General features: G+C 44.5%; 1 protein-coding gene across 4 annotated transcripts in view; it reads right to left on the minus strand.

Annotated features, from left to right (window-relative positions):
- The window catches only part of LOC137779621 (adenylate cyclase type 1-like), a 34200-nt gene extending 21526 nt beyond the window's left edge, over positions 1 to 12674 (minus strand). For all 4 annotated transcript variants that reach the window (XR_011077076.1, XM_068567686.1, XM_068567676.1 and 1 more), the window contains exons 1-3: positions 11588 to 12674; positions 8470 to 8619; positions 8038 to 8156 (exon numbers count right to left, since the gene is read on the minus strand). Coding sequence is in view for 3 of the 4 variants with exons in the window: in XM_068567686.1 (XP_068423787.1) it covers positions 8038 to 8156; positions 8470 to 8619; positions 11588 to 12196 (878 nt within the window). In the remaining variant the exon portion in view is untranslated. The remainder of the gene's footprint in view (positions 1 to 8037; positions 8157 to 8469; positions 8620 to 11587) is intronic.
- Between the last annotated feature and the right edge of the window lie 888 nt (positions 12675 to 13562).

Consider the following 13562-nt stretch of genomic DNA (forward strand, 5'->3'; position numbering starts at 1 on the left):
AGTGTGTGACAAGTGCTGACATAAACTAAGATGATTTAAAACTAACATCTAGTGCAGGGTTGTTCAATCAATATTCAGCAAGGTCCAGTTAGAGAGAATGTCCTCATGCAAAGGTCCCGGACATCTCAAGAATGTCCAGCGCTAAGATTTAGTGCCATATGTACTGAGGTAGCCAACAGTTGTATCAACACCTGCAAGGAGTCAACGATTGCTGTCAAATCAAGTCAAGACAGTTCAATTGACTACCGGTAATATCGCAACAGTATTTATTGTCATTGATTTCAAATGTAATTGATTGTAAATAATACTTAAATGTGTTTCTCTCATTTGAAGTAAAACATGTAATAGAATGCATAACAGAAAGCTTTTGAAAGATGTGACTCTTCAAATCAAAAGCTATCACTTCTTTTTAGAAATAATTGTCCCGCAGGTAATGCGATGTCAATCAAAAAAGACAAGAAATCCATAACATTGTTATCTTCTAAAAAGACAAATGTGTGAAGGGACCACTTGCTTCTTCTCTCTGTAAACATCATTGTTGGGCAGTGAATGAATGTGATAGGATTCTGCTTCTATTGGGCTCATAGATAAAACAAAATGTGCATGTGTGTGTCTATATATATATATATATATATATATATATATATATATATATATATATATATATATATATATATATATATATATATATATATAGACACACAGAGTGGGATTGTTTGCTCAAAAGTTGTGCTTTGTCTCTTAGTGGCGCTTCACGTTGCCACTTTCAATAATCGCCACAGCCTCTGAGAGGATGAGACACACTGGTTTTGAGCGGCACGTGGGAAGATTGAACAAACAAGAGTCTGTCCGTTCTTGGTCAAAGGATCTGGGCTCGCTGTCCACTTTTCTCTTTTCCAAGCACACCATGTGAAATAACTTCTCTGAATCACGTGATTCTCCAACTGTTGGGTCTTCGCTCCCGGTCTCTCACTCGATAATGACCGGAATACACAACCGTTTGATTGGCCGAGTAGAATACGTTCAGATTTGTTTATCAGAAGTCAACATAGTCACCCTAACGTCAACCAGCCTCCAGTTTGGCTGTAAAAACCTTTCACAAACTGATTATTTGTGAAAGGTTTAACTGAAATTAAGTGAATTGAACTATTTGCGACCTGCCAATCACAAGGTAGCCACGCCCCAATCCATACACTGCTTTATTGTCTATTCTTTCCACAATTTTAGAAATGAACAATCTTGTGTTGAAGAAGACTTGAAACTTGCGATTAAGACCATACACGCACGCATTTCAGCATTGGTTTCACTTCTCAGACCCCGAAGGTTGCTGCCTGGCTAAATGAGGCCCTATTCCATTCTGACAGTGTTTCTAGCGAACGAGCTAACGGGCTAACGAGCTAAACATGGCTAGCGTGATCAATTATGTGTAGCTATGTGCCAACAAACTTGAAAACTCGTGCCACTGACGGGCGTGGCCCCTCAGCACCATCATAATAATGTTCTTTATCACTTGAGAAGATAACTGTTGAGAAGATAACTGAGACTTCTGGTAGCTGTGAGACAATGCTTATAGGTGCTTTGTAAATTAATCAGAATTGCAGCATTTTTTTGTGTATCATTTACTAACACTATTACAAATTATCTTATTCATCCTCAAGTCCTGAATGCTTAATTTGCAAACGGGGGAATCCATCAGTATAAAACCCAAGCTCATTAATCAAGAATTAAACATGTACTGTGTAAACTGTGTGTTGGAATAATGCTTGATAAATGATGAGTTCATTGTTTATTAATGCTTTACTCGTGCTAAATTGTGTGCATTTGTTATAAAGTGCTACCAAAGATTTTACACATCAGGTTGACTTTAGACATTGCATCCTGACCGTTGGTCGTTTCTGTTTTTCTGTGGCGTTACTGATTTGTACTGATTATCTCATTCATTATGTTTCATTGTAACTTGACAACAGGCTCTGGAGGAAAGGTCACTTTCCTGAAGGGATTAGTTGTCATACTCTGACTGTCCTGTCCAACTCGCATGTCTGCTCTCGCTCTGACGGCAGACTGTTGCCGGCATGCGGGCTGGTGTTTTCACGGTGTGACAGAGGCCTGGATCTCTTAACGGGGAGCTGCGAAATGTCAGTTTTGTCGCCTCGCAGATGTCACTGTAACGAGGGGAAATAGATTACACTTTCGCGAGTGTTTTAATCAGCAACCATCTGTGGCCAACCCATATTTGAAACGTTAAAGACTGTGCCAGTGTAAACACTTAAATTCACTGAAACTCTGCAGAGAACTGAGCCGATGGTACAGTGCATTTCATCCGTGGAAAGAAATGATTGCGCGAATGCAGTCGGAGCATCTTCAATGTGCGCATTGAATTACCCAAAAATAAAGCAAAGCGCTGGATGAACACCAAATTCATTTTGGTGCCCAGTTATTTAATCCCTCAAGCTAACACGACAATATTTGTTTTCATGCCTGCTCCGGATCCCAAAACCATTTCTCGTAAACTGCCTTGAACGAGTCGTCTTAAAGTAACTGCCGATTATCATTTTACCCAAACGTCTCCAACCTTCTGTCACTCTCTTCAAAGACCTGGGAATGTAAACTCAGACAAGCTGATGGAAAAAAACAAGAAATTTCATTTCGCAGTCCCCTAACCTTAGGTAATCGCCCAAAAGCCAGCTGAAAATCCAACCGTATTCTCACAAGGGAACTATTTATTTTAGCAGTTGCGGAAAGAAAGAAAGGATGCAAACGACACGTTGAAATCCTGTTGTTCTATTTGGAGACGATCATCAGGCCTTTCTGTGTGTCTTTACGTGAACTGAACTATGCTAATCATTTTCAGAGCTCTGCTTTTAAAAATAGCCCAGTAGCACTACATCGCTCTCTTTATCTCTCTCTATCTCTCTCTCTCTCTCTCTCTCTCTCATGTGATAATATTACACAGGTGAGGAAGAAGCCACGCACACACATTTCTAGGACGATCGCGAGTGCACTCGTTCACAGAATCATGCATGTGACGACATGTCTCCGCTCACGTCTGCTTCATGAGATCTGCGTGGCTACTTGACACGTGGAGGCAGCAGACTGTGCCGTTTCCGGCGCTTCCCGTACGACTGCAGGGCTTAACATTCAAGCGCGCCTTCGCGAGACCGCATTGTGTGAATCGTCTCTCCACTTGCTTTATTGCTTTCAAGCACGCGTCCCTCAAAAAGGCAAAAAGAAACAGCAGAATAATGGCTCGAGACGAATACTGGACTGGAAGCTGATGAATGAGTTGTGTGACAGCATATAATTGCAACTCAGCTCAAGGCTACAACTTATTTCCTTCTGCCGGTAGTTCGGTTAGATTTGGGCCGAATGTTTCATACAGGCATACAAATGTTTGGGGTATTTTTATGGAAAGAACCTTAAGGAAAGTAGGACTTCTGCTGCGGTTCCTGTTCACACTGACGAACACGTGCTTAAGGGATGTGATCGCTGTCATACAGTTTTTACTGGACTATTAATAATAACCTATTAATCATTGAAAAAACCCAAGCGGGCACGCTTGTATACGTGGCCGTAAATACAGATCAATAAGATCATTTCGTGAACAGATTTCATGACCAGCAGATGGATATGTTTGTGAAATGGTGCTAAAAAACACATAGCTGCTGTGGGTTGGTGAGCTTTCAAACCTCGAACTGAGACCCATCTTTTGAAAAGGTTTCGGTCCGTTTCCTTGGTCGCCACCAGGGTTTCAATCGACAGCTTTCACACCGGCCCAAGTAAACCCGTATACTAACTAAAAAATGGACCTGAGTTGGTTTGAAGCGAACACCAAACAGGTTCGCAGTGAAAGCGCCCAGGCGCTCCTACATGTAGCGCAGGAAGCATAAACCAGTCATGACGTGCTGCAGGGAGAATCCCATTGAGGGCACGGTCCCTTTTTCGTGACCCAACGTGAACTTCACTGCGCTCGGTTATTTTTGGCCGTGTTTACCTCATTTAAACCACATGCCTACTATTGTCTCCACCTTAATGTGACGCATGCACGGCCAGTGGGGCCTGTGTTCCGCACAGAGTTAAGGTCAGGGTGCTTTCGAGTGCGACCCGTTGTCTCTCTCTTTGTTGTTTGTCTGTAGCTGTAATAAAGACAAAAAAAATACCCCCAAAATTATCTTTAAAAGATAGAAAAAAATGGGTCATATGAAAGCTGAAGAATTCTAAATAAGCCACAGATGTTATGTTCGTAACTTCATGTTCAAATGTTTATGATTAAATACCCTCCCATCATGAGGAACTAGTCCCACTCAGCACATCATGCAGGTACATAAATCCAGGAATACATATAAGCTTACTTGCTAATAAGGAGCCGTGTCCACGTGTGCGAGGACAGGCGGACTAAATCATAAAGATAAATATGAATGTGGGGAGTGTGCTGAGCATTCAGTTAATAACACAAACATCTGGGGCTTATTTTCAACTCCACTGCATTAGTTTTGATATATACATATGTACATGTACAATAGATCTATGTATACATAGCTATATTGTACATATACATATCTGCATCATTTAAACTGTATTTGAACAGCCACGTGCAAAATGTACACATGTGAATTTGAAGTGTTTCCAGAGAGGCTTGACACAGACTTTGCAGATGCATCAGGAAAAGAATTCCGTGAGTAATCTCACACATCGAAGGCACTCTCGGCACTGAGAAGCGCAGGAAGCTCAGACTGGGAGCCCCCGTATCTGATTTTGAATGTCCTCCGGCAAAAACTTTCAAAACAAACGCTGCAGCACTCTTGGCAACAGCTGAGAGTTAGTCCAAACCTCCTGTACCTCCTGTAAGTGGACCAAATTCCCTGGTCAAAGTCAAAACCTCATCGCCAACTCAGGTTTCTGACCCTGTACTCCCTACCATCCTCAGCAAGCCAAAGCCCAACAATACAAACGATTAATACTTGATGATTCTTCCTGTGGTGACTACAGCTCGTCTAATAATATTGTCTAATTCGACCTCCCTCACACCTCATCCATTGTTTCCTCTCCAATGGCGCATATTCGCGGAAAGTTATTCCCTCAATTATCTCCTGTTCCCCTTCCCTCGTGGGAGGCATTACTGTTGCTATTTTGGCAGACACGGCTTCAATTTAATCACGTAACGGAAGACACGAGCCAACTCAAGGGTTAACTTTGGATGGGCCCCTCTGGAGCTGCAGTATGTGGGCTGTGTATGTGCTGACGTCGGGCCAATAACAGGGCCGACGCAGACGGGTGTGCAGGATGCTCACAACAAATTTCTCTAAAGGTTAAAGTACAACTTCTTCGTGATGGTGTGAGTGAGCAACATTACATCTACTTTGTAAGCGGAATGCCTTCATTGAAGAGGGGAGGAGGGGGGGGAGTCTTTTAACTCGCATTTTGTGCCTGTATTTGCTATATATGTGTGTGTGGGCGTCAAAAGGAATGTTAGAAATAGACACGGTGGCAATGAATGCTTGTGAATTACAAAACGAAGACTGGATTATATAAGAGATGCTAAGACTGAAAGGTCTTTGATTAGAAGAGTGGTGGGATTTTAATAGGTGTAGGCTTATAATCCGTGGCTATTTTCACATTTTTAATCATATAAATGAGAAAAAAAAGGCAATTTATAAAACGTGACTTCACAAACCAGGAAACAATTCTGAAATAATTACTGTAAATAAATGTCTTCCCAAAAAAATACTCACTGTTGTTTTCAGCTCAGGAGCATTTTATATCTGTTTTATCATATGAGTTACTATACTACAACCGTCATAAACAATGAAAGTGTAGATGTGAACCTGGGGCTTTAAGGTCCCACATATCATGTTAAGTAAACTTCAGGTTTGTTACTTGTCGTTTTGTCTTTCTTTCGTGAGTGATTATTACAATATCCCTGTGGCTGGGTTTTAATCAGATCAAACACTGCAGTCTCAGAGCATAATGAAGAAAACCAACAGTACATTGTGCGCCACAATGTTTACTTTCTAATTACAGTCCACCCAAATCACATAAATCACGTCCGCATCCAGTCTAGAGCGCTCTCGAAGGGGTGGCGCTATCTGAAGGAGTTCAGGGCACAGAAGCAATCAGCAGAGCTCCACCGAGATGTGTCCATATATAACCACCGCGCGCGCACACGCAGTTATGCAACAAGAATTTAGTCTCCATTGCATTTAATCCCCTGTAGCAACGTAATCCCGGGGCTAAGCAAACTCTTCTCCTCAAGCCTCCCTGCTGCTCCGAGAGCACGGAGGATAGGAGGAGGAGGAGGAGACGAGAAAAAGGAAACAAAGGGAGTGTTGGAGCGTGATGCAGGAGATCTTCAGAGCGAGGTGATGTGAAAGGAGAGCGTCTGGGTTTCAAACGTGAGCGAAAAAATGGGGTCGAAAGGTCAATGGCAGTCAACTGCAGCTGCAGGAGTCACTGTCTTCACTGCAGATGTACGCTGGCCGATGTAAATAAGTGAGTTTACTGTTCCGAGATGGTTTATTTATTGCAACTTCTTCTCCACTACAGCTGTCTGAGTACTGTAGCAAACTTTTCAGATAAAGATTTTACATTAAAAAAAAAACATTCAAACGTTTTCAAATTTTTATTTTTTTGCTTCTGTTGAACTACAAACACTTGTGTTCGTAGTTAAATGAGTTTCTTCGTGACTGGCTACAGCATTCAAAACGCTACTTTATTGCTAATGTATCCATTGTAGTAAAGAAGAAGAACAATGATAAGAAGGATCATAGTAAGGACAGAAAGAAATGGTTTGGTTATTGACAAACCATCACTCGCCGGCTCACAAAAGGCCAAAGAGCGAATCTGTCCGTAAATAAACGTTCCTTCACATTCTTGCTGCCATTGCCACGTCACCGTGTATATCATCTTGGATCGGTAAAACACACATCTTTGAAGAGATATGCGTTTAATCAAATCATAACATTGCTTCATGCGTGTGTTATTGGAAACATATCCAGCTCAACCTGTCAACAGCAAAACAATCAGAATGTGCACGAAACCTTTTGTTCGATGCAATGTCGTCGGTATAGCTACAGTTATCAGATTGGCGGTTCCCTTGTGGCTCAAAGGAGTACTGCAGATACACATGTGACAAGGTTTCGGCCATATCGCCTGGCTCCACAGAGGATCTGAATACTGCCACTGTCCCCTGCACACTGTATATTAGACTACGATGAATGACATAAAGACAGGAAATGGCCAGGAAGGGCCAGTCCACTCACAAATGTTGGACACAATTGGTAAACAGATGGTGCGGTTAATGTAAAAAATGTCTGGGAGGCAGGAAAGGTGATGTCTTCTGAAAAAAAAAAAGGAGTTTCTGTAACTTCTCAAAGCGAGACACTGGATAAGTGCCAGAGAAATCTCCTCCTCACTAAGCTTTGCTTTATCTGTCTTTCTCTATATTCCCCAGTAGGCACCCTAACTCAGAAAGCCTCGTTTCCCTTGTGGGCTGCCAGGATATGATGGCCCACAAGTTGGCATATGCACCACTGGCATATAAGCCGCAGCGCAATCAGAATATGACCATATTTGGGTTTGCTCCTTGTTGCCCATTTCTCTAACAAAATTGCCCACCCGTATTAAACAAATCGAAGGCGTCTTTGGAGACCGCGTTCTGGGGGCTGATAATAAACGAGTGAGTCGGAAGCTCACCCTTGATATTCACTGAGAGGAATTAAATATTTCAGTTTTGCGGCCTGGGGCCGTGTTAATGTTTCAGGACACTGTTGGGTCGGATCACACCACATTATGTAGCCCTCGGTGCTCTTTCCAAACGACATGTTTGGTCAAGTTATTCAGTCCCTTTTCTCCTCTTTTTAAGCATGCACCATAATGCATTGGGACAGCGTTTATTCCATCATTTCAGCTGGAAAGTCTCTCATGCGGAGAGCATCTCCAAATACCACGGTTAAAAGTGCTGTTGGGTAAGTGAATCCAAGAGGGATTTAATCACCACCGGGATTGGTCTGCGGCTGTGTTCGGTCCATGTGAGGATCCTACCTGACATTGTCGTGGCGCTGGATGTAGATTTTATGAAAGATCCTTTCTGGGGGCTTCAGGAAATCCTCTTTCATCTCCATAGCTACGTTCCTGGGCAACAGACTCATTAGCAGGCGCTCCTGCGTGTGAGTGTGTGCGTGTGTGTGTGTGTGTGTGTGTGTATGTGAACAAAAAAGGGAGGGAGAAAGCAGATAAAGTAAGCTCAAATATACATTCATACAGTCAAACACAGCAAAGTTATCATAGGACAAAGTGTTAGAAGCGATAAGAAATGTGCCAGACAAAAAGGTATGAAATCTAGTCGAAATGAATAATGTGTTGAAGTGACTCACGGCACAAGAGGGTGAGGGGAGGATGGGGATGGAGGAGAGAGGGGGGGCAGACGCACATCTAATTTTACCCATAGTTTCAGCAATGCACAGGTGCCTGTACCTGTTTCTCGTTCTCGTCCTCCATGCGGAGTCTCTCTTCAATGCAGTTGCGAGCCTGCAGGAAGGCCTTCCTCTGGGCTCGTTCTGTCAGGATGCGCACAAACAGCCCTGACAGGTTGACACTGGTGAACAGCACTGTGTTGGCAACCAACTGCAATCGGAAGAAGTATTTTTTTTATATTAAAAAAGGAACAGAAAATCACACTGTTTCAAATGATTTCGTACAGTTGTCAAAGACACGTGTGCGGTATTAGGGACTCATTAAGAGATGTGTGTCGCTTTATATACTCCTTACTGCTTAAGAGGGATTTGATTTGTATTCTAATTGCAAGCTTGTTTGTGTGTTGGTACCTTCTTAAATGTGTGTATTTAGTGAAAGAGCTGCATATATGCATGTACACTTGCAGATGTGACATTGTGTCCTCTAATTCTGAGGTCCAATAACTGAGGAATAGGTACCTCAAAGGGGCTTTTGAAAAGTTTAAGTATTAAATGAGTCCCATTAAGTCAGATATGTTTTTCTGTGGCTTCATTTCAGTTTGTGTCTTTTTTAGATTCAACATTTGTGGTTGTTTGTTAAACCATTGAACCCTTAACTGTATTATTAAAGTTGAGTTTTTTGATTAATTAGATTTCAGTATCTCTCTTTTCCTATCTAAAATGTGCTTAGGTTTTATTTACACGGATAAACAAAGTTGCGTTGACCAGAATAATATTCTCACTATTCTCCATGCTGTTGCATTCGGAGTACCGAGAGAAGGATGAGAGGGTGGAGGGGCCGAACGTTTCTTTATTTTGGAGCGGGCAACATTAAAGTGGCTGAGAACCCGTGCGCTGGTTCATCCATCACAGCAGATGCACAGCAGCATGACCGCTCCAACCTTGTCCGGGACACTGAGAAAAGAGTGTTGTTGTTTTCTTTTCTTTTCTTTCTACTTGACTGAGGTCAGCTGGCTAAGACTTCGCATCCGAACCAAACAAGATCTACCTCCAGTGTCCACCAGCAAGCTGTTACCACGGGGCAGTGGTTGTATGTTCATAGGATTAAAGGAACTCATTCTCTTCATGTCTTCGTCCATTCATCATGAGAGTTTTCCACTGGATAGCTCTCCCACAACGACACACAAAAATCTATAACCAATTACTTTTCACTTCACTTATTTAAAAGAAAAATATGTGAAAAGTTTCACAAGACATACTCTCAAATTGAACTAACTTCCTCTTGCCACAGACAGGCTTGTTTCCCAGTCCAATGAATAATGGATCGCGTGTTTGGCAGCGGCAGTCTGTCTTTGTGCTCGGCAGCAGCGCTGGCAAACATCAACATGTTCAAACGCTGCTCAAGTTACTTCACAACCTCCAGTAAGTAAATGTGGACGTTTGAAACGAGCGGCGCAGAACACTCCTCCGCCTTTCTGCCGTAGCGAACCCCAATTTTACCCTGAGATGGCAAAAACTGATCGAAATGTGCTGTATCGTCACTCCTACATCGAGTTCACCCAACATCTACATTTGGCGTTGACTATGTAAAAAAAATATATGATTTTTCATATGTACATCTGTACTATTCTGTTGTGCAATAGGGCTTTTATTAAATAAGGCAGGCTATTATCACTGTGAATGGTAACGGTATAAACAAACTCCCTGGCACTATTTATAGCAGACAGTATGTGACTTACTGTGCTCTGGATTTAATGTAATGGTTGTTTAGTGTCCAATCAAAGCTACAAGCAAGGTTGTAAACTAATGCCATGTGACATGTGTATTACTCCCAACTCTCTGCTGCAGCAGCACAACGGGGCACTCAAAAGAATAAGAGCAGACGGCTGAAGAGTAGGGCACGAGCGATATCCCATTTTTTCAAGCAATATCCCACGCTCGCTCCAAGTTTCGTAAGTTATTTCAGGTGGACTGAGCCACAGGCAGAGTGCCCGGCACCTATAGGTGGGTGACCAACCAGGCCCAGGGCCGCGCGAGGTCACGCCATGCCACACAGCTCATCTCTCAGCTTAATGGATTAGCCCTCTCTGGTAGTGCAGCTAGCAGTGTCCTTCACTTGGCAATGCAGGTAGCTCTCACAGCCGCTGCATGCAGGTGGGAACACTCTCCTCTGCAAATAACGCTTGCCGTGTGAATAACGTGCGAGGACGCAATGAACCAATCGCGTCTCAATTTCGCTTCCTACCAAGCGCACAATCTTTGTGTCATATTGCTTGTGCAGAGGAGGCCCCGCCTCCCCCCCCCCATCTCCCCCAGAGGGGTTTGACTGATGTTACATATCTTCTCCTCCTCACACCTGATGACAGTCAGTCAGAAGTGGGAGTATTGTGACTGGGGGTGTAAGATATGAACGCACAGAGAGAGGCGCACCAATTTCTATTTCGGCTCGGAAATGACATGAATGACTGTGCCCTCTTTTTCCATAACGGAAGCATATATAGTGTGTGTGTGTGTGTGTGTGTGTGTGTGTGTGTGTGTGTGTGTGTGTGTGTGTGTGTGTGTGTGTGGGCCCCGCTGTTTGCCCTACTTCTGGTGCTAGCAGGATGTCACTCTGATTCCCAGGCAGCTCCTTTGGGCCTGAATCACATCCCCATGGAAAACAGTCATGGACAAGCAGACTGCTTGGCTCATTCATTTTTCCTCATTGTTCAGGGTGGGTTGGTCAGTGTGTGTGTGTGGGTTGGGGAGGGTGAGGGGGGGGGGGGGTCGTACAGGTATACAGAAGCATCACCAGAAACGGCCCCATACAGGACACCAAACCTCTGTAAAATGATATGGAGACTCACTTACAGGAGGGGGAAAGTGACCAAACAAACCATTCACTGTCTCATTTTGTGTTTGCCCACAAGATCAAGTCTTCTTCAATCTAGTGTTTTTCTTTTTGGATCCAAAAACTGCACTTAATTTATTTGAATCTAATTGTTTTGGTGCCCTTAACGTTCCCAGAACTACACTTTTGTCAAACGTGATCAGACCCTTCCCAAACTCCATCAAGCGCAACCACGGGGAGCTGTCCTCGGTGCTGAACTTGGTTTCGTTTCACTGCGCGAGTCTACACCATACAGGCAACATACCAACAACCAAAAGGGCGCAACGTGTGTCACCACATACATACGCACCGTTCTCCACAGTCTCTGCGTCTTCGCCGTGACAGAAGTGGCGGTCACTATCAAATGCGAGATGGAGACCATTATTCCAAACACGACCGCCAAGAGCGTCCGCACAGGTAGGAGCGCGTACGCGACGAAGGTGACCAGGATGAGCTGCCACACGCCCTGCTCCGGGGACGTCGGCGGCTCCATGCCCATGGCGCCCAGCGAGAAGGGGCAGCAGAGGAAGGAGAAGGTGAAGCCGAAGAGCAGCGCCAGGTTGACGATCTGCTGGAGCTGAGTCACCTGCAGGTACTTGACGTTCGTCACGATGAACAGGGAGACGAAGACGACACAGTGGACCGGGTGGGACCCCTTGGAGATGGTGAGGCTGGGGCCGGACAGCAACTCCACCACGGTCAGCGTCGAGGACATGAAGATGAGCACGGCCAGGGCTTTGAGAGTGGACGTCTGCTCCAGCTTCAGGTTGTAGTTCTGGAAGAGGGACTCGAGCTCCTTGCAGTCAAACTCGTCCTCGCACGCGATGGTGGTCAGGGGGACGCCCGTCGGACAGTGACTTCTCTTCCGCCTGGTTTTGACTTTCTGAAACGGTATTTCCTCCATGTCAGTGCCATTCATAAACTGAATACCTGCTCACGGCTCGGGTCGAAGGGAAGAGTGGATCCCACGCCGACGTAGACCGGGGAAAGACGCGCACAGGACAGCCGGCTGCAGGCAGAGCGTCCCAGATATAACCGGAGAACTGGCCGGTGGCCGCGGGCGCGCTCCTCACTATCCACAGGTTGAATAGTGTTGTTCGGAGGAGAGATCAGCGACCAGTGAAACCTTCATGTCCCGGCTGTATTTTCCACGTGATTTGCAAAACAAATAAAATATAGATATACCGATATATATATATATGTATATATTTTCTTTTTAGCAGTCGTTTGTGCGCCACACGAAGAGCAGCGCACACGACGTCTAGTTCAGATGGTAAAAGCTTTTTTTTTCTTTCTTTTTTTTGTGTGCAAGGCTCAGATAGGATCACGCCTGCGCATTATGAGGTGAAGATAAGACAGGTCTCAGCTACTCAACACACAGTCAAGACGATGTGACTGGTGCGGCTGCAGAGCGCACTAATGTGACAGAGAGCAGCTCATACATCACCCATTCTGTTCCACCTACACATGATGACATGTTTCCATCATTAAAGCCTGCGCAATCTAGTTATTTTATATGTATTGATCCATTTATGCTGTTCCTTTTCCTGTCTCCTCCACTATCTCTCTCTCTCTCTCACACACACACACACACACACACACACACACACACACACACACACACACACACACACACACACACACACACACGGGGGAAAGAAATATGCAGAATTAATATTGTAGTAATGCTTTCAGACCGTGATTCTCCCTTTTCACTGTAGGCTGGCATCAGCAGCTATACTGTGTGTGGCTGGCATGCACCCGGGTGCGGGATAACATGCTTGCATGCCATTCATCATATGATTTCTGTGTTGCCAGCGAGACAGCTACCCTCACCAACAGCACCCTCTTGGCATTCAGGGGGTGGCTTCTCATTCATTACCAGGGGAAGATTAGTCATCCGTCACAGGCGGCCGTCGCCGTGACCCGACAGTGCCAGGCAGGGTGCGAGAAAGTGACAGATGGATGGCCCATGCCAAAGTCCAGCACTGCGCCGTGCTTTGCAGGGCACTGGCGAGCCTTCTGTTCCCCTCCTTAGCTCTGTCTCTCTCCCCTCCTCTCTCTCTCTCTTTTTCTCAGCTGTTTGTGTCCTCGCTTCCACCGATCTGACTCGAGACACAGAAGTAAAGTATTTTGGCAGCCGACCAAATTTAGAGACGATGAAAGACCACGTCGTCTCGATATGAGCAAGAGAAAAGAACATCTTGAATACATCAGAGTACCAAAAAAAAAAGCTCGATTCAGTCGATGCCGAGTCGACCTGAAACGATTAGTTTCGATTCATT

This window comes from Clinocottus analis, unplaced genomic scaffold (assembly GCF_023055335.1).
Source record: "Clinocottus analis isolate CAN_PGR_092001 unplaced genomic scaffold, fCliAna1.0.p SCAF_11, whole genome shotgun sequence".
Taxonomy (NCBI): domain Eukaryota; kingdom Metazoa; phylum Chordata; class Actinopteri; order Perciformes; family Cottidae; genus Clinocottus; species Clinocottus analis.